The sequence below is a fragment of the Neoarius graeffei genome, chromosome 28 (assembly GCF_027579695.1).
Source record: "Neoarius graeffei isolate fNeoGra1 chromosome 28, fNeoGra1.pri, whole genome shotgun sequence".
Classification (NCBI taxonomy): Eukaryota; Metazoa; Chordata; class Actinopteri; order Siluriformes; family Ariidae; genus Neoarius; species Neoarius graeffei.
Window position 1 is genome coordinate 49,855,526 of NC_083596.1, and position 18,667 is coordinate 49,874,192.

The window sequence follows — 18,667 nt, forward strand, 5'->3', positions numbered from 1 at the left end:
GGACAAAAGATCATGAAGATGAAATCAAATTCTCATCCAAAGTTTCCATCAAATTTACACGAATGATGTGAAACACGTCACGTCAGTTTGATCAAAGTGACCGAGACGCTTAAATATAAACTGAACAATCAATCTGGAATAACATTTGAAACACACAGCTGTGTAATTTGTTCTGCTGAAGTTTTACTGAGGAGCACTGATGTGGAAATTTTCCACAAGAGGTTGTCAGAGTCCTAATCAGTGTGTGGACGTCGTCTCTCGCTCAGGATACACCTGCTGGCCTCGAATCTCTAATTTCAGCTCCATGGAAATGATGTGGTTTCTTTCTTTCACTTCTCTCTGAGTGGAAAAACGACAAACTCTGTATGTTAATGCTTCAATAAAACTATTCATTTCAATGCATCAATAATTCTAATGGAAATCAGGTTCAATCAAACTCAACTGTGATCCTGATCATGTTATTGTGATGTGTTCTGATTCATGTTGTGGGTTCTTGCTGTATTTACAGACTGATATCTGAAAGTGCGTCTCATTAATCTAAAGCACTGACATGAGATTGACATCTGCTGTTCTTTCCACTGGTCTGATTGGCTGATAGCAGATCCAGGTCCCGCCTCTGACTCTTTATGAAAGCTGGCTCGACTCTGTTCATCACTCTGCTGATCTCACTGACATCATGCTGCTCACCGTCTGCGCTCTGCTCCCTGCTCTGGCATGTAAGATTCCTGCTCCTGCTTTTCCTCTTCACACTGATGCCTTTTCCTTCATTATAAAGCTCTGTTCAGTGATAATGACACTCTGACACTCGGTGTTGCTTTCTGTTGCAGTGGTCAGTTCACAGAAAGTTGTGACGCAAAAGCCTTCGGTTATAACAGAAGATAAGGGAAAAACTGTCACTCTGGACTGTAACATCGAGAAGGATGAAAGCTACTATGTCTCCTGGTATAAACAGATTCCACAAGAAGCGCCACAGTTTGTGTTGAGATTTTATCAGTCTCACACCTCTCCTGATAAATATGGAGACAATTTTTCTTCCACGCGCTTCACATCTAAAGCCTCTTCAAAAATCGACTATCAGTTAATAATCAGTAATGTAGAGGTGGGAGACTCGGCAGTGTATTACTGTGCGACATGGGACAACTCTGCTAACGAGTGGGTATCACAGTGATGTACACCATGACAAAAACCTCCTCACTGCTCACACTCACTTCTGCTTTCACACAACACGAGAAACAACAAAAACCTCAACTTCAAATCACTAGAACTGAAGTGGAAACTCACTTGATGTTGACTGAAGACACTTTGATTTCTTCACAGTCGCAGATCACAGATACGGTACGACCTTTTATTCCACATTTATGAAACTCTCACTTCAGTTCTTTGGCTTTCATGAGCTCAGTATGATCAGGTGATCTACAGCTGAGAGCTTTTCCCCAGATTTCCTCTGATTTCTGTGATTAGTGACACTGGACCTCCACTCTGACAACCTGAAAAGGCTGTTCCGAAGGAGAGGAGGACAGCTAGGGATAAGGCTAAAAGGAAAAAAATCACTGCACAAATGGCTAATGTAAGTGATGCCGGGGTCCCACAGTCCTAGAAATGTTAAATTTACTGCTTTTTTTGCACATTTACTTTTCATCTTTTGTCCTTCCACTATTGCATCTTTTTGTATCAACTTTAACCATTCCTCTATTTCCTTATTTATCTTCATATATTTCTCTACCTTCTCTTTCTTTCTGTCTCTTTCCCTTCAATTTTCCTCCCACGTGATTTGGGGTACATGGCAAGGCTCACACAATCACAGGAAACCTGAAAAAAGAAATGTGCACCCATATGACAGTTTATACCAGCAGATGTGGTTAAATTAAGGCACTTGGACTGAATTAAGATGCTAATCTAGAAAAATGTCCTTTCAGTGTGATGTCGATGCTGGACAAGAGTGCATCATTAAGGGAGTCTGTGTCTTCATAGGTGAAGGCCCAGATAACCTTCTACAGGAATATGAGGCATGTATATGAATCGGTGCTTACACTTATCTTCCCCTCTTCTCTTGTTCTCATTCTTGGTCACGTGTGCTGAAATGATTAATCTATTAAAAGAATGTATTATCACTTTTATTATCTATTTTTTCTGTTTCATAACATAATCAATCGTGTTGGTGGTTAAATGATCTTAAACGTAGAATAAATGGTTCTCAAGAACAACTATGCAATACACTTTTTGTCAAATTCAGTAAATATCTCCTCGTGGTCCGCCAGCTGTCTGATCTGTGTGTGCGCTGAAAAAGAATCCAGTGTTCATACACAACCATGGTTCCATTGATTTGTCAGTGGGCAACAAAGTGGCTCGGACCGAGCCTCATAATGTTATTTCAGCCAGTCAGCAGGTGCATTCAAAGTGTTTTATCATAGAACAGATAATGCTTCCATTTTATTAAATGTTTATATAATGTTCTGCTGTAGTTACTTGTTCTTGTCTCTAAATTTACCTTCCTTCTAACTTTCACCTGACCTTGATCTATCGTGTCACTATGTTATGTTTTTCCGTTTCTCGACAGGGCTTGGGGAAAAGGTTTGATTTACCTAACTTTGGTTTACCTACCTTTTGTCTGTTTTGTACAGAGCATGGATCAAAACACCATCAACGAGGCCATTGAAGACACCACTGTTGGGATCTATGTTCCTAAAGAACATGCCTCAAGTGATGAAGCAGAGGACATTGCACTGCAAAAAACTGATACCTGAATTTGAGGAGAAAATACTTCATATGAGTGAAATTATCTTGCGGCATGGACAGATATTTTTACTTGATAAGACATCCTAGAATAAGTGGGTTGCAATCCAGAACTAGGTTAATAATCTCAGAATTGGGGTCTCCTATTCTTCTAATAGGAAATGCTTGATCTTTTGTTTCAACCATTTTCAAGATATTTTCACTTGCTAAGATATCATTTTTTGCAGTGTGGCATTGTTCTTGAAGGCATCAAGGTGTTACAAGATCTTGATAATGTAGCATTAGCTGTTGCTATGATATATGCACTGAACCTCAGCTACCCTGCTGACCTCCACTACACTTTTGAGGTAATCCAAAAGATTTGGATGGCACTGGATGGAGGTAAACTTTCCAACAAAGCACTTGCTCTGAAAAACTGGCTCTCTCAGTCAACGGGTCAGACTGATTTCTGTTGTGTATCTGCTTTTTTTAAAAAAATATTTGTGTTTATTTCTCAGTGATGAGTTTATGCAGGGATGATTTACTTTTTGTTTGTAAATCCACTTTGATCTGTCAAAGTTGTCAGCTATGTAAAATGGTGTTCACAGGGTTAACCCTCATGGTAAAGTTTTTTTAATGAAGCACTAGATCTTATTTTCCTTATTCAGTTTGTGGCATGTTTGGTTTCCTTCATTAAAATACTGTTCTTTTTATTTTGTATTCACTCTTGAGGATGCACTGTTGCGCTGTACGAACAGTTGACAATATTTTTTTTGAATGTACTGTGATAAGTTTATACTGTTATTCTGCTGTGACTGAAGTTTGTATGTGCTTCCATTGATACACTGAAAGCAGTGCAAAGTTAGATTCTATGTATCATGAATCCCTTGCGCTTTACGCAGAATTTACTTTTAATTGATTTACAACCTCGATTCAAAAAAAGTTGGGACAAAGTACAAATTGTAAATAAAAACGGAATGCAATAATTTACAAATCTCAAAAACTGATATTGTATTCACAATAGAACATAGACAACATATCAAATGTCGAAAGTGAGACATTTTGAAATTTCATGCCAAATATTGGCTCATTTGAAATTTCATGACAGCAACACATCTCAAAAAAGTTGGGACAGGGGCAATAAGAGGCTGGAAAAGTTAAAGGGACAAAAAAGGAACAGCTGGAGGACCAAATTGCAACTCATTAGGTCAATTGGCAATAGGTCATTAACATGACTGGGTATAAAAAGAGCATCTTGGAGTGGCAGCAGCTCTCAGAAGTAAAGATGGGAAGAGGATCACCAATCCCCCTAATTCTGCACCGACAAATAGTGGAGCAATATCAGAAAGGAGTTCGACAGTGGAAAATTGCAAAGAGGTTGAACATATCATCATCTACAGTGCATAATAATAAGGGGGTCAAGGATCACTGGAGGAGTAGTACCTTTCCCAGTGGCCTTCTGCAGGCGTCCTAGACTGGTCTCCCCATATCCAGCACCTTGTGAAGCGCAAAACATGGTCACTCAAGACCTGACCACACTAGCCTCTCCAAGGTGAAGACCGACCATGTGTCCTACCCCTGGTGCCCCTGTTACCAACGCAGAACATGGCGGATCTTGGGGAGTAAACCCTGAAAACAAATCCCATCATACATCTTGGTGGGCAACAGGCCACCCTGCGACCATGTCAGCTAGGCTGTCCCGTCAAGTAACAGAGTTGTCTGCCGAGGGGCACTATTTTATGCCGTTTAGTGCCGACATCATAGGTGCAGCCTTACATTTATGAGATGAGTACTACAGAAGATTTGGTAAATGCTACTGCGTACGAGGTAGCCGACGCCCCACGTCGTATGACCGTGGAGGAAAAAATGCAAAGTCCATACAGAGGTAAACACACTAAAGTCACAGCTAGAGATAGAAAAATTTTGAATTTGGTAGCGTGGAATGTCCGAACTACTAATGGCAGTGAGGGCAGCATAAGGCCAGAGCGTGCCACTGCAATTATTTGCAGAGAAGTTGAAAAAGCAAACGTAGATATCGGCGCCTTGAGTGAAGTTCGACGCCCAGGCTCTGGCAACATCAAGGAAAAGAGCCACACCCTCTTTTGGAGTGGTGGTACAGAAAGATATGCTGGTGTTGGTTTCGCCATCTCCAACAAGTTTGATCATATTACTCCTGTACCTATAAATGATAGGTTAATGACAGTCCGTATTCCACTCAAGGACAATAACCACCTCACTCTGATCAGTGTCTATGCACCCACTATGCAACGTACCACAGTTGAAAAAGAGAGTTTCTACAAGAAACTCGGTGAATGTATTGAAAAAGCGAAAGGCGACAGCATAATTGTCCTCGGCGACTTTAATGCTCGTGTTGGGAAAGACTGGCAGTTATGACCTTCTGTCATTGGAAAGCATGGAACTGGCAAAATGAACTTGAATGGCCTAATGCTACTGGAGTTTTGCACTCGATATCATCTCTCAATCATCGGAACCATGTTCCAATTGAAAGATCACCTCAAAAATACCTGGCAACACTTGCGTTCAAAACACTGGCTCCAAATCGATCACGTGCTAGCTGATAGAAACGCCAGACAGTTTATCAATGTCACTAAGATCAACCCCAATGCAGACTGCTTTACGGATCATAAACTTCTCATTGCCGAATGCTGCTTTGTGATCAAGAAGAGAAGAAAGACAAAACCACCCCCAAGACCAGACACCTCACTAAATGCTGAAAAGAAAAAGAAGCTAGAACTTTTCTTGGAAACAACGCTCCCCAGCTGTGAAAAATCCTGGGACATTTTGACGGAGGTGCTACAAAATGCTGCAAAACACGTCTTTGAAAAGAGAAAGAAAAAGAACGCTGACTGGTTTGACGATCAAGACAATGAGATTCAAAGGCTTCTTAAGGAAAAGAAACTATGTGGAGACAAGTGTGAACTTAGAAAGGAAATCAGGAAACTTGAGAATGAATGGTTCCAACAAAAAGCACTTCTGGCAGAACAATATGCAAGAGAAAAGAATCACAGAGAATTTTATGCAATTCTCAATGCTATCTATGGCCCCAAATCCAGAAATCTTCACCCAGTGAGATCAAAAGACGGCGTACTTCTCTCATCAACAGACGATATCAAAGCAAGATGGGCTGAGCACTTCAATGAGCTCCTCAATCAACCAACAAATGCTGACTGGGATATCCTTGACGAGATACAGATAAATCCAACCCTTGAAGAACTTGAGTCAATAACAATGGCAGAGGTTGAGACGGCAATCAACAATACCAAACTCAGAAAAAGTCCAGGCCCAGATGGGATCCTACCAGAAATCCTAGTGCATGGAGGCGGTACTCTGCGATCTTTCTTGTTATCTATCTTCCATCTTCTGTGGTCAACAGAAGACCTACCATCTGACTGGATTGATGCCAACATCTGCAGCTTGTTCAAAAAAGGAGATCGTAGCCAATGTGGAAACTACCGCGGGATTTCTCTGCTCAGTGTCATTGGAAAAGCTTTTGCTGACATTCTCCTACAGCGACTTTAACATCTGGCTGAGTCAATTTTACCTGAATCTCAATCAGGGTTCAGGAAAAACAGAAGCACTGTCGATTGCATCTTTACACTTCGCCAAATAATGGAGAAGAGCAGAGAACAAAACCAGAACCTGCATATTGCTTTCATCAGTTTCACCAAGGCCTTCGACGATGTGAATCGCGATCTCCTTTTCACCATTCTACAAAAGCTTGGTTGCCCTCCCAAACTCAACCGTGTGATAAAGGCATTATATACAAACGTACAAGCACGACTGATAATTGATGGTGAACTGTCTGACCCAATTAAGTACAACAGTGGAGTAAAGCAAGGCTGCAAACTTGCTCCAACTCTGTTCGGAATATACGCAGCTGTACTGCTTTTTCTTGCCTTCAAAAACATAAACCTAACACACAGTATCAAGATTCGCTTCAGATATGATGGTGACATATTTGATCTCAAGCGTCTGAAAGCTAAAACCAAGGTATCAACCAGCTATATAAGAGAAGCCCAATATGCCGATGACATTGCAATATTTTGCAATGATGCCACCTCTCTCCAATATCTCCTGCATTCCTATAACACACTAGCACAGAAAATGGGTCTCCGAATCAACACTAAAAAGACAGAGACCATGAGCACACGAGAGCATGCAGACTTCTATGTAAACATCGAGAAGCTGACAAAAGTAGATCACTTTAAATATCTTGGTAGTTATGTCAGCAACGACTGCAATCTAGATAAAGAAATAACTGTACGCATCCAAGCTGCCTCATGCACTGTAGGCAGGCTCAGAGACAGAGTGTTTAATTGCAGGGAACTTACAATAGAAACTAAGCTCAAAGTATACAATCAATGCGTCATGCCAGTGTTGGTGTATGGAAGTGAGACTTGGACCTTATACAGACACCAAATAAAAAAGTTAAGGACCATCCAACAGCGGCATCTCAGATCCATTCTGAAGATAAGATGGGATGATTATATAACGAATGATGAAGTCCTATTCCGCGCCATGGCTGAAGACATCGAGAACATACTTATAAGAAATAGACTGCGCTGGGTGGGGCATGTTGCACGTCTGCCTGATGATAGACCAACTAAAATGCTACTCTATGGGGAATTAGCAGAAGGCTTGAGAAAGATTGGACGGCCTATCCTTCGATACAAAGACATTATCAAGGATATTTTGAAACGTGGCGACATGCTTCACACATGGAACTAGGCTGTTCATGAAAGACTGGAATGGCGGAAGTGCATACATGACATAAGCAACAAGATTGATACGGAAAGGAAAGATGAAAATAAAAAGAAAAGGGTCAAGCGTCAAGAGAAACGAACTGCACAACAAAAGATCACGAACAATCAACCAAACTAACTATTTACCAATTATTTATTTCGCCCTCTTCACCCCAGTTGAACATTTACCTTGCTTTCACTATGTTACTTTTTGATTATTTTTTTTTACCCGTTTCGGGTTATAGGCATAGTGCAGTGCATAATATCATCAAAAGATTCAGAGAATCTGAAAGAATCTCTGTGCGTAAGGGTCAAGGCCGGAAAACCATACTGGGTGCCCGTGATCTTCGGGCCCTTAGACGGCACTGCATCACATACAGGCATGCTTCTGTATTGGAAATCACAAAATGGGCTCAGGAATATTTCCAGACAACATTATCTGTGAACACAATTCACCGTGCCATCCGCCGTTGCCAGCTAAAACTCTATAGTTCAAAGAAGAAGCCGTATCTAAACATGATCCAGAAGCGCAGATGTCTTCTCTGGGCCAAGGCTCATTTAAAATGGGCTGTGGCAAAGTGGAAAACTGTTCTGTGCTCAGATGAATCAAAATTTGAAATTCTTTATGGAAATCAGGGACGCCGTGTCATTTGGACTAAAGAGGAGAAGGACGACCCAAGTTGTTATCAGCATTCAGTTCAGAAGCCTGCATCTCTGATGGTATGGGGTTGCATTAGTGCGTGTGGCATGGGCAGCTTACACATCTGGAAAGACACCATCAATGCTGAAAGGTATATGCAGGTTCTAGAGCAACATATGCTCCCATCCAGACGACGTCTCTTTCAGGGAAGACCTTGCATTTTCCAACATGACAATGCCAAACCACATACTGCATCAATTACAGCATCATGGCTGCATAGAAGAAGGGTCCGGGTACTGAACTGGCCAGCCTGCAGTCCAGATCTTTCACCCACAGAAAACATTTGGCGCATCATAAAACGGAAGATATGACAAAAAAGACCTAAGACAGTTGAGCAACTAGAATCCTACATTAGACAAGAATGGGTTAACATTCCTATCCCTAAACTTGAGCAACTTGTCTCCTCAGTCCCCAGACGTTTACAGACTGTTGTAAAGAGAAAAGGGGATGTGTCACAGTGGTAAATATGGCCTTGTCCCAACTTTTTTTGAGATGTGTTGTCATGAAATTTAAAATCACCTAATTTTTCTCTTTAAATGATTCTTCAGGCAACAAATTCTATTGACTTGATATAAAAAGATTCAGTTGTTCATTTACATTGCCTGCTGAGGTTTTAATAAATTATTTACCAAACGATTTAAAAGGAGCCTACCATGACTATGAAGTTACACTTCAAATTGCACTAGTCATGGTAGGCTCCTTTTAAATCGTTTGGTAAATAATTTATTAAAACCTCAGCAGGCAATGGAAATGAACAACTGAATCTTTTCATATCAAGTCAATAGAATTTTTATTCAAAGCTGAACATTGGGAACATTGAATTAAATACAGAGGTAGGTAGGGAACCAATAAGCTAAAACAAGCAACAGTAAATTGTAAATCTTCAGCTCTTCAGCTGTTGGTTCTCCTGCTTGCTCCTGTATTGTCTCACACTCCGGGTCCTCCAGCTCCTGCCGCACTGTGCTGCAGTTGCTGCTGACTGTCATCTGGAATAAAGAGCAGTGGATAAGAGAATTTAATTAAATATAATTATAATGTTATTTCTGATTTATTTATTATCTGAACGAGGATTTGAGCTTTGAAAAATGACCGGATTCTTTCTGTAACGTTGATTCCCGTTGTTATCTAGGTCACGTGACACCTTAACGTTGACGGTTACCAAGGAGCTGCCTTGGATACTTTGATACTTTGCTTCGATACATAGCAGCACTTTGATACATACTGGATACAAGCTAGCAAAATGAGTTAAAAGCAGGCATCTTTGGAAAGTTTCTTTGGAAAGGGGGAAAGGCCCATTGAGGAGACAGAAGAAGAGCCTATGACGAAGAAAAAGAAAGCTGCATTTTAGCAGACACTGTCGAGTCCTACACCAATCCTGCTCTGCCTTACATGTTGTGACCGGCTCTCTAATGAGGCAATGAAGCCTTCAAAACTGCTAGTGTCGTTAATTTTAGCCTTCCTGTCTTTAATAACACTTTTTGTTGCCTGAAGAATAACAAACGAACGTCCAGGCTGATTAAATTAATGGCCTTATACAAGAAATCAAAGCTAACATGAACCTGAGTGAGCTATCGATAGCTGGCTAGACTCCAAACTAACATTCATTATGATAGCTGTGTTGTTATTCGCCGCCCACAAATTAGGCTCCATATCGGGAACTTTACAGCATGATAGTGGGCTCACAGAAAGTGGGACTGATATTCGTAACTCTTGACTTACCTCCTGAAATGTTTTTTCTTGCGATCTTAAATCCGAACCTGCTTAGGTCTTGCTGTCCACTCCGCTTGGCCATGATGCTGCAATCCGCTGCTGTCACTGACGCCGAATGAAATCAAAAATAACGGAACCCCAACTGAATGTCACCTCCTCAAACGCTTCGCTTGCGCGCGCCCTCTCTCGCGGAGCTTATTGTATGCTCAGTTTCAGCAGAGCTACGTGGAATGGCATTTCTAATTCCAATGTTAAACAGAAGTAATGTCCACATTTATTGATAAAATTGCTCAAGGGAAGGGAGGGGGGATGCCCGTTTTAGAGGGGGGATGATTTTGACCATTTTTTTATTCCGGGGGGATGGCATCCCCCCCATCCCCACTCGAGTACAGATTACTATTATATTGAGATAATAATAATTAAGAGATCATCAGCTTAATATATTAAATGAATAGGATGAATTACTTGATATATACATGCACATGCAATTTTTCTGTTTCATAGACGCAGAGATGATGATGGACTATCGCTGAGGATCATGGGAAGGCTAATGTAGCGTGGGGAATAGAGAAAATCAATAATCGTAAATTAGAGTTATTATTTCGTTTTGGTTTCCCTGTTCCCCTCCTAGAACTGCCACCTTATTGTGGTGGAGGGGTTTGTGTGCTTGAATGATCCTAGGAGCTATGTTGTCGGGGGCATTATGCCCCTGTTAGGGTTTCCCAAGGCAGACAGGTCCTAGGTGACAGGCCAGACCAAGAGCAGTTCACCAAAAAACCCCTATGGAGAAAAAATCCAGGACCGTGACGTCGCCCGGTAGGATGCAGCCGGGGCCCCACCCTGGAGCCAGGCCCGGGGTTGGGGCTCGTATGCGAGCGCTTGGTGGCCGGGCCTTTGCCCATGGGGCCCGGCCGGGCTCAGCCCGAAGAGGTGACGTGGGCCCGACCTCCTGTGGGTTCACCACCCACAGAGGTAGCAGTAGGGTTTTGGTGCAGTGTGGATTGGGTGGCAGTCGAAGGCAGGGGCCTCGACGACCTGATCCCCGGACACAGCGGCTGGCTGTTGGGACATGGAATGTCACTTCGCTGGGGGGGAAGGAGCCTGAGCTTGTGCGGGAGGTTGAGAGGTACCGGCTAGAGATAGTCGGGCTCACCTCCACGCACAGCTTGGGCTCTGGAACCCAGCTCCTCAAGAGGGGCTGGACTTTCCACTTCTCTGGAGTCACCCGTGGTGAGCGGCGGCGGGCTGGTGTGGGCTTCCTTATAGCTCCCCAGCTCAGCCGCCATGTGTTGGAGTTTACCCCAGTGAACGAGAGGGTCGCCTCTCTGCGCCTTTGGATTGGGGAGAGGGCTCTTGCTGTTGTTTGTGCCTACGGGCCAAATAGCAGTATAGAGTATCCGGCCTTCTTGGAGTCCCTGGGAGAGGTACTGAGGGGTGCTCAGACTGGGGACTCCATTGTGCTACTGGGGGACTTCAATGCTCACGTGGGCGATGACAGTGACACCTGGAGGGGCGTGGTTGGGAGGAACGGCCTCCCCGATCTGAACCCGAGTGGTGTTTTGTTATTGGACTTCTGTGCTAGTCACAGTTTGTCCATAACGAACACCATGTTCGAGCATAGGGGTGTCCATAAGTGCACGTGGCACCAGGACACCTTAGGTCGGAGGTCGATGATCGACTTTGTAGTCGTGTCATCTGATCTCCGACCCTATGTCTTGGACACTCGGGTGAAGAGAGGGGCTGAGTTGTCAACTGATCACCACCTGGTGGTGAGTTGGATCCGCTGGCGGAGGAGGAAGCTGGACAGACCTGGCAGGCCCAAACGTATGGTGAGGGTCTGCTGGGAACGTCTGGCCGAGCACTCTGTTGGGGAGGTCTTTAACTCCCACCTCCGGGAGAGCTTTTCCCAGCTTCCGAGGGAGGCGGGGGACATTGAGTCTGAGTGGACCATGTTCTCTACCTCCATTGTGGACGCAGCTGTTCGGAGCTGTGGCTGCAAGGTCTCCGGTGCCTGTCGTGGCGGCAATCCCCGAACCCGGTGGTGGACACCGGAAGTAAGGGATGCCGTCAAGCTGAAGAAGGAGTCCTATCGGGCCATGTTGACCTCCGGGACTCCTGAGGCAGCCGACGGGTATCGGCAGGCCAGGCGTGCTGCAGCTCGGGCAGTTGCAGAGGCAAAAACTCGGAACTGGGAGGAGTTCGGGGAGGCCATGGAGAAGGACTATCGGTCGGCCTCGAAGAAATTCTGGCAAACCATCCGGCGCCTCAGGAGGGGGAAACAGTACTCTGCCAACACTGTTTACAGTGCGGGTGGGGAGCTGTTGACCTCGACTGGGGACATTGTCGGGCGGTGGAAGGAATACTTTGAGGATCTCCTCAATCCCACCGTCATGTCTTCCACTGAGGAGACTGAGGCTGATGACTCAGAGGTGGACTCGTCCATTACCCAAGCCGAAGTCACTGAGGTGGTTTGCAAGCTCCTCGGTGGCAAGGCACCGGGGGTGGATGAGATCCGCCCTGAGTATCTCAAGTCTCTGGATGTTGTGGGGCTGTCTTGGTTGACACACCTCTGCAACATCGCGTGGCGGTCGGGGACAGTGCCTCTGGAGTGGCAGACTGGGGTGGTGGTCCCTCTTTTTAAGAAAGGGGACCGGAGAGTGTGCTCCAATTATAGGGGAATCACACTTCTCAGCCTCCCAGGGAAAGTTTACTCCAGGGTACTGGAGAGGAGAATTCGACCAATAGTCGAACCTCGGATCCAGGAGGAACAATGCGGTTTTCGTCCTGGTCGCGGAACACTGGACCAGCTCTATACCCTTCATAGGGTGCTCGAGGGTTCATGGGAGTTTGCCCAACCAGTCCACATGTGCTTTGTGGATCTGGAGAAGGCATTCGACCGTGTCCCCCGTGGTATTCTGTGGGGGGTGCTTCGGGAGTATGGGGTTCGGGGCTCTTTGCTAAGGGCTGTCCGGTCCCTGTACGAACGGAGCAGGAGTCTGGTTCGCATTGCCGGCAGTAAGTCAGACCTGTTCCCGGTGCATGTTGGACTCCGTCAGGGCTGCCCTTTGTCACCGGTTCTGTTCATAATTTTTATGGACAGAATTTCTAGGCGCAGCCAGGGGCCGGAAGGAATCCTATTTGGGAACCACAGGATTTCATCTCTGCTTTTTGCGGATGATGTTGTCCTGTTGGCTTCTTCAAACCAGGACCTTCAGCATGCACTGGGGCGGTTTGCAGTCGAGTGTGAAGCGGCTGGGATGAGAATCAGCACCTCCAAGTCCGAGGCCATGGTTCTCGACCGGAAAAGGGTGGCTTGCCCTCTCCAGGTTGGTGGAGAAGTCCTGCCTCAAGTGGAGGAGTTTAAGTATCTCGGGATCTTGTTCACGAGTGAGGGAAGGATGGAGCGTGAGATCGACAGGCGGATCGGTGCAGCCTCCGCAGTGATGCGGTCACTTTACCGGTCCGTCGTGGTGAAGAAGGAGCTGAGCCAAAAGGCGAAGCTCTCAATTTACCGGTCAATCTACGTTCCGACTCTCACCTATGGTCATGAGCTTTGGGTAATGACAGAAAGAACAAGATCGCGGATACAAGCGGCTGAAATGAGTTTCCTTCGCAGGGTGGCTGGGCGCTCCCTTAGAGATAGGGTGAGAAGCACAGTCACTCGGGAGGAGCTCGGAGTAGAGCCGCTGCTCCTCCACATCGAGAGGAACCAGCTGAGGTGGCTCGGGCATCTTTTTCGGATGCCTCCTGGACGCCTCCCTGGGGAGGTGTTCCAGGCATGTCCCCCCGGGAGGAGGCCCCGGGGAAGACCCAGGACACGCTGGAGGGACTATGTCTCTCGGCTGGCCTGGGAACGCCTCGGTGTTCTTCCCGAGGAGCTGGCCGAGGTGTCTGGGGAAAGGGAAGTTTGGGCTTCCATGCTTAGACTGCTGCCTCTGCGACCCGGTCCTGGATAAGCGGAAGAAGACGAGACGAGACGAGGTTTCCCTGTTTATTATTTGTTCTGTTTTGAGTTGGAAAAAGGAAAACAAACACCAATCCCTCATTTTTTGGTCATACAGAAAAACAGGAAAACGAAATATTGAGTGGTTTTTTTGTTTTTCGTTTTCCAGATTGAATGGAATACTTGAATGATCGGATGATACACGGACCCTTAAGGTAGATAAGGTTCAGAACCCCTGACATAAAGGATCCAGCTCTCAATGAAATTTGGTCTGAGTCAAGGAAGTTCAGAACACGAGGGTCTGTGGAAACTTTATCAAGCAGAGATTTCAATGTTCATTTCTTTAAAAAACTGAGCAACAAAGTCCTTAAACGGTGCACTGAGAAATAATTGTGTTTTCCCCAAGAGACGACTCCGAGTCCTGATCAGTGTGTGGACGTCACTCTCGCTCAGGATACACCTGCTGGACCCCTGATCTCTAATTTCAGCTCCATGGAAATTATGTAGTTTCTCTCTTTCTGAGTGGAAAAGAGACAAACTCTGAATGTCAACATGTTAAAAAAATGTATTTGAGTTAAACTCAGTTCAGCAGTCGGGTTCCACAGATGATATAAATACTGAAACAGATACAACATGATAACTCTGATTCTAAAGAACTCAGTGTAAAGATGTGGACTCGAGAGCACATGGCTCCTCCCTCTGTCCCGCCTCCTGTCTCTCTTATAGCACACCCCTGCAGTCTCTCCTTTATCTGCTCCTCACGCTGCTCATCTCTTCACTCATCACGAGAGTCCCATCACACACGGACACGATGCTGCCAGCGCTCTGCTCTCTCCTCACTGCTCTCTCATGTAAGATGTCACAACTCTGGAGCTCATCAGCATTTGGACTCCGTCTAATGTGAGCATGAAGCCATGTAACGTGTGCTGTTTTTATTCCAGGTGTCAGTGGTGTGACTGTGGTGACACAGAAGCCTCCTGTTCTCACACTGACTCAAGGGCAGACGGCCACCATGGACTGTAACCTGGGGACTGTTAACAATAGCGCTGCACGCTGGTACAAACAGGTTCCTGGAGGAGTTCCTCAATACATATTAAGAAGATATCATGAACAGAGCTCTCCTGTATATGGGTCTGGTTTCTCGTCTCCTAAATTCACATCTACACACTCCTCTAAATCAGATTATAACTTGATTATCAGTAATGTAGAGGTGGGAGACTCGGCAGTGTATTACTGTGAGACATGGGACAGCTCTGCTAAAGAGGAGGTATCACAGTGATGTACACCATGACAAAAACCTCCTCACTGCTCACACTCACTTCTGCTTTCACACAACACGAGAAACAACAAAAACCTCAACTTCAAATCACTGGAACTGAAGTGGAAACTCATTCAATGTTCATTGAAGACACTTTGAATTCTTCACAGTCGCAGATCACAGATACGGTACGACCTTTTATTCCACATTTATGAAATTCTCAGTTCAGTTATTTTGCTTTCATGAGCTCAGTATGATCAGGTGATCTACAGCTGAGAGCTTTTCCCCAGATTTCCTCTGATTTTTGTGATTAGTGACACTGACAGTGTAAGATACTAACTGCTCCCTGGTCCACACCAGATCCACAAGGAGCTCCTCAGTGTGTGTGAGAGGATGATAAGAGCTGAAGGTTTCCGAGTCGGACTTGGTTTTATTTCTCTTGTTGACGTTTCTTGATTCTCCAAGAAAGATTTGATGACGTGCACTGATTCTCTTCAGCAGGACGTGTGAACAGAACAGTGTAGAACAGAGACGTGTGATTCACTGACACTGGAATGGGATCTTAAAGGAGTGTGTGCTGATCGTAGACAGTAGAAGAGAGAGCTGGAGTCTGGAGGACGTTTCACTTCCTCTGCTGTCACTTCTGTATCTGAGGAGGTTTTTGTACGGGTGAGGACACTGAATGAATCGCTGTGGTATTCGGCCAAGGAACAAAGCTGATCATCAGCGGTAAGTAAAACTTCTCACCTCTGTTTTCGTACACTAGACTTCTACACCGCTTCACATTCACACTGCATGTTCTCGCATCGACTTTTATTTCTTTTTCCAGTTTGAGAAAGTGAGTTTGACATTTCAGATGTGTCTTTTAGTTTGTGTCTCGGTCAGTTTTTAATAAATTGTACATTTAACGTAAGACTGAGGGAATTTATTTTATTTTCTTGATTTGTAATTTCCTTGAGATGTATCTAAATGTTAATTTAGACATTTTTAATCCTTAATTTGTTTTGTTTTCTGATATTTTGCCATACAGACAGATTTATTGCTTTGTTCTTCATGGAAATGTTCCAACATTGATTTAAAAGTGTATGACATTCCTCTCTGCACATTAGATGTGTGTTATTTTGGTTAATGAATATCTCCTGCTGTGTGTGGAATCAGACGCTGCTCTCCCGGCTCCTGTTCTGACCGTTCTCCCTCCGTCCAGTGAAGAGCTGAAGTCTAAAAAAGGCACTCTAGTGTGTTTGGCCAGCGACGTGGCCGGCGGTTTTGCTGATGTGCGTTGGTTCGTGAACGGGAACTCGGTCACCAGTGGAGTCATCAGCGGCTCTGCGCAGCAGCAAGCCAATAAGAAATTCACACTGAGCAGCTATTTGACCATCGACAGCTCCGAGTGGGAAAACAACAAAGTCATAACATGTGAAGTGTCTGCTGGAGGAAAAGCCGCATTGGTGAAGATTAACAAGTCTGAATGCAGTGAATGAAACTTTATTATTGTTTGATATCGATGAATTTTTCAGCAAAAGTTTGTAGATGTTGTAGATGAATCTGTAGAGAAAGCAAATAACCTTCTGCATGTAATCAAAATAGAACTTTAATTAAAAAATAATAAAAATGCAATTCTGAAAAAAAGAGAACTGTTTCTGTAAATCCTTCATGACAATATGAATGTCTCAAAACTTTCAGAAAGTGCTTCAGCACAAAACCTTTTTATTTGTAACAATAAGTTGGTGATGGGAAAACTATGTTTTAACTCTGACTGTTACAAAGCACAGACACTGGAGATTCCTTCCATAAATGCTGAGTACAAGCAGTGCGTTCCAGTCCGATTATCAGAACTCACGCTCAGGAAACACCTGCTGTTCTGCAGTGTGTAATTTTAGCTCGATGTAAATGAGAAGGCTCTTCTTGGAAATGGACATGTGCTTCCTCAAATGAGGGAAATAATTAAAACAAACTTGAAATAAAAGCATTCTAAGACTATTATTTATTTAATTATGTACATTTGAAAAAGGAAAGTCATTACTTTCTGATGGTAGTGAGGTCGAGAGACACCCAGGTGGATAATTTCATGATTCTAAACTTTTAAAATATTTTATGATATATGAAGATCCCTAAATCTAAAAGGAAAAAAAAAGTTGTTAGAAGACTGCAAAAACAACCACAACAAAAAGCTCTCTTACTATTAAAACTGTTGCTGTCTTATTAATGTCTTCACAAGTGAAAATATCTTGAATCTAGTCAAGTTTCTGATAAGATTACATAAAATTTGGCGTGCACTTGCTTCTGTTTTTCATGACACAAAACATGTTCCAACTGGCACACAAAACTCTCATTGTGTATTCTTCTGCACCTCTTACTTACTTGGCAGTGCGCCGAACTCTTGTCTCTGTTTCCATGCACGTCATTATTTGTTTCTATGTCTTCAATTGTAGAAGATGTCTCATCTCATCTCATTATCTGTAGCCGCTTTATCCTGTTCTACAGGGTCGCAGGCAAGCTGGAGCCTATCCCAGCTGACTACGGGAGAAAGGCGGGGTTCACCCTGGACAAGTCGTCAGGTCATCACAGGGCTGACACATAGACACAGACAACCATTCACACTCACATTCACACCTACGCTCAATTTAGAGTCACCAGTTAACCTAACCTGCATGTCTTTGGACTGTGGGGGAAACCGGAGCACCCGGAGGAAACCCACGCGGACACGGGGAGAACATGCAAACTCCGCACAGAAAGGCCCTCGCCGGCCACGGGGCTCAAACCCGGACCTCCTTGCTGTGAGGCGACAGCACTAACCACTACACCACCGTGCCGCCAGAAGAAAATGTGCATTTCTTTATTTGAATTGACCAATTGTGTTTACTCACCACACCCAGCCTTATGTGTGAAAAAAACAAAACAAAAAAAAAATATATATATATATATATATATATATATATATATATATATATATAAAATTTACCAGCTGGGAGGTCGGTATCGTGAAATACCATGACCAAGGTCTTGAAAGTACTGAGCGAGGCCCTCTGGGCCGAGGTCAGTATTCAAGGCCGTGGTACAGTATTTCACCATATGGACCGACCTTAAGCTGGTAAATAATATATTAATTTTTTTTCTTTACCAAATTCTAACAGAAAATGAGAGTGCCTGAAAGGGAAAACCGATCCGAGCTGCCATTTTGAATCCTCATTCATGGCTTTAATGCAAATGGCTTCCTCCTCAGTATACAAGTGCACTTCCATGGCAGGAAAAAAACTACATTTTGCCATCTATGTAGTCCCCTATTTATACAAAATTGAGTCATTCAGGATTCAGCCATGTTTTTGCTCGGCGTTAGCAACAGTTAGAGGTTTTTAGCTTTCTCCTGAAATGTTTTCTTTTATTTCTTCTTCCTCAGGGTAGTAAAACTCGCTTTCACTGTGAACACTGTTGTTATCGCTATCCATGCTGTAAAATTAATGCTATTATACTGAGAAATGCTGGCAAAAATTTATAAGATTTTTGATTAAAATCTTATAAATAAATCTTATTAAAAAAAAGATAAATGTTGATAAAAATGCTACTATGTTTGTTGTTGTTGT

The 18,667-nt window shown here is 43.9% G+C and overlaps 1 protein-coding gene across 1 annotated transcript; it reads left to right on the forward strand.

The window, feature by feature from the left end:
- Positions 1-437: 437 nt before the first annotated feature.
- LOC132875884 (immunoglobulin lambda-1 light chain-like) lies at positions 438-16,714 on the forward strand. Its single transcript, XM_060913013.1, has 6 exons — positions 438-716; positions 828-972; positions 14,555-14,679; positions 14,770-15,094; positions 15,781-15,815; positions 16,245-16,714. Exons 1-6 carry the CDS (start codon positions 677-679, stop codon positions 16,565-16,567), a joined length of 993 nt encoding a protein of 330 aa, XP_060768996.1. The 5' UTR covers positions 438-676; the 3' UTR covers positions 16,568-16,714.
- Positions 16,715-18,667: the final 1,953 nt, after the last annotated feature.

What these genes read in the sequence shown, in the direction of transcription:
- LOC132875884 (XM_060913013.1), top strand. Translation starts at nt 677, where the DNA reads ATGCTGCTCACCGTCTGCGCTCTGCTCCCTGCTCTGGCAT. An exon ending in TCTGCTCCCTGCTCTGGCAT is followed by an intron (nt 717 to 827) that starts GTAAGATTCCTG and finishes TTTCTGTTGCAG; the next exon opens with TGGTCAGTTCACAGAAAGTT. An exon ending in ATTCCACAAGAAGCGCCACA is followed by an intron (nt 973 to 14,554) that starts GTTTGTGTTGAG and finishes TCTCTCTTATAG; the next exon opens with CACACCCCTGCAGTCTCTCC.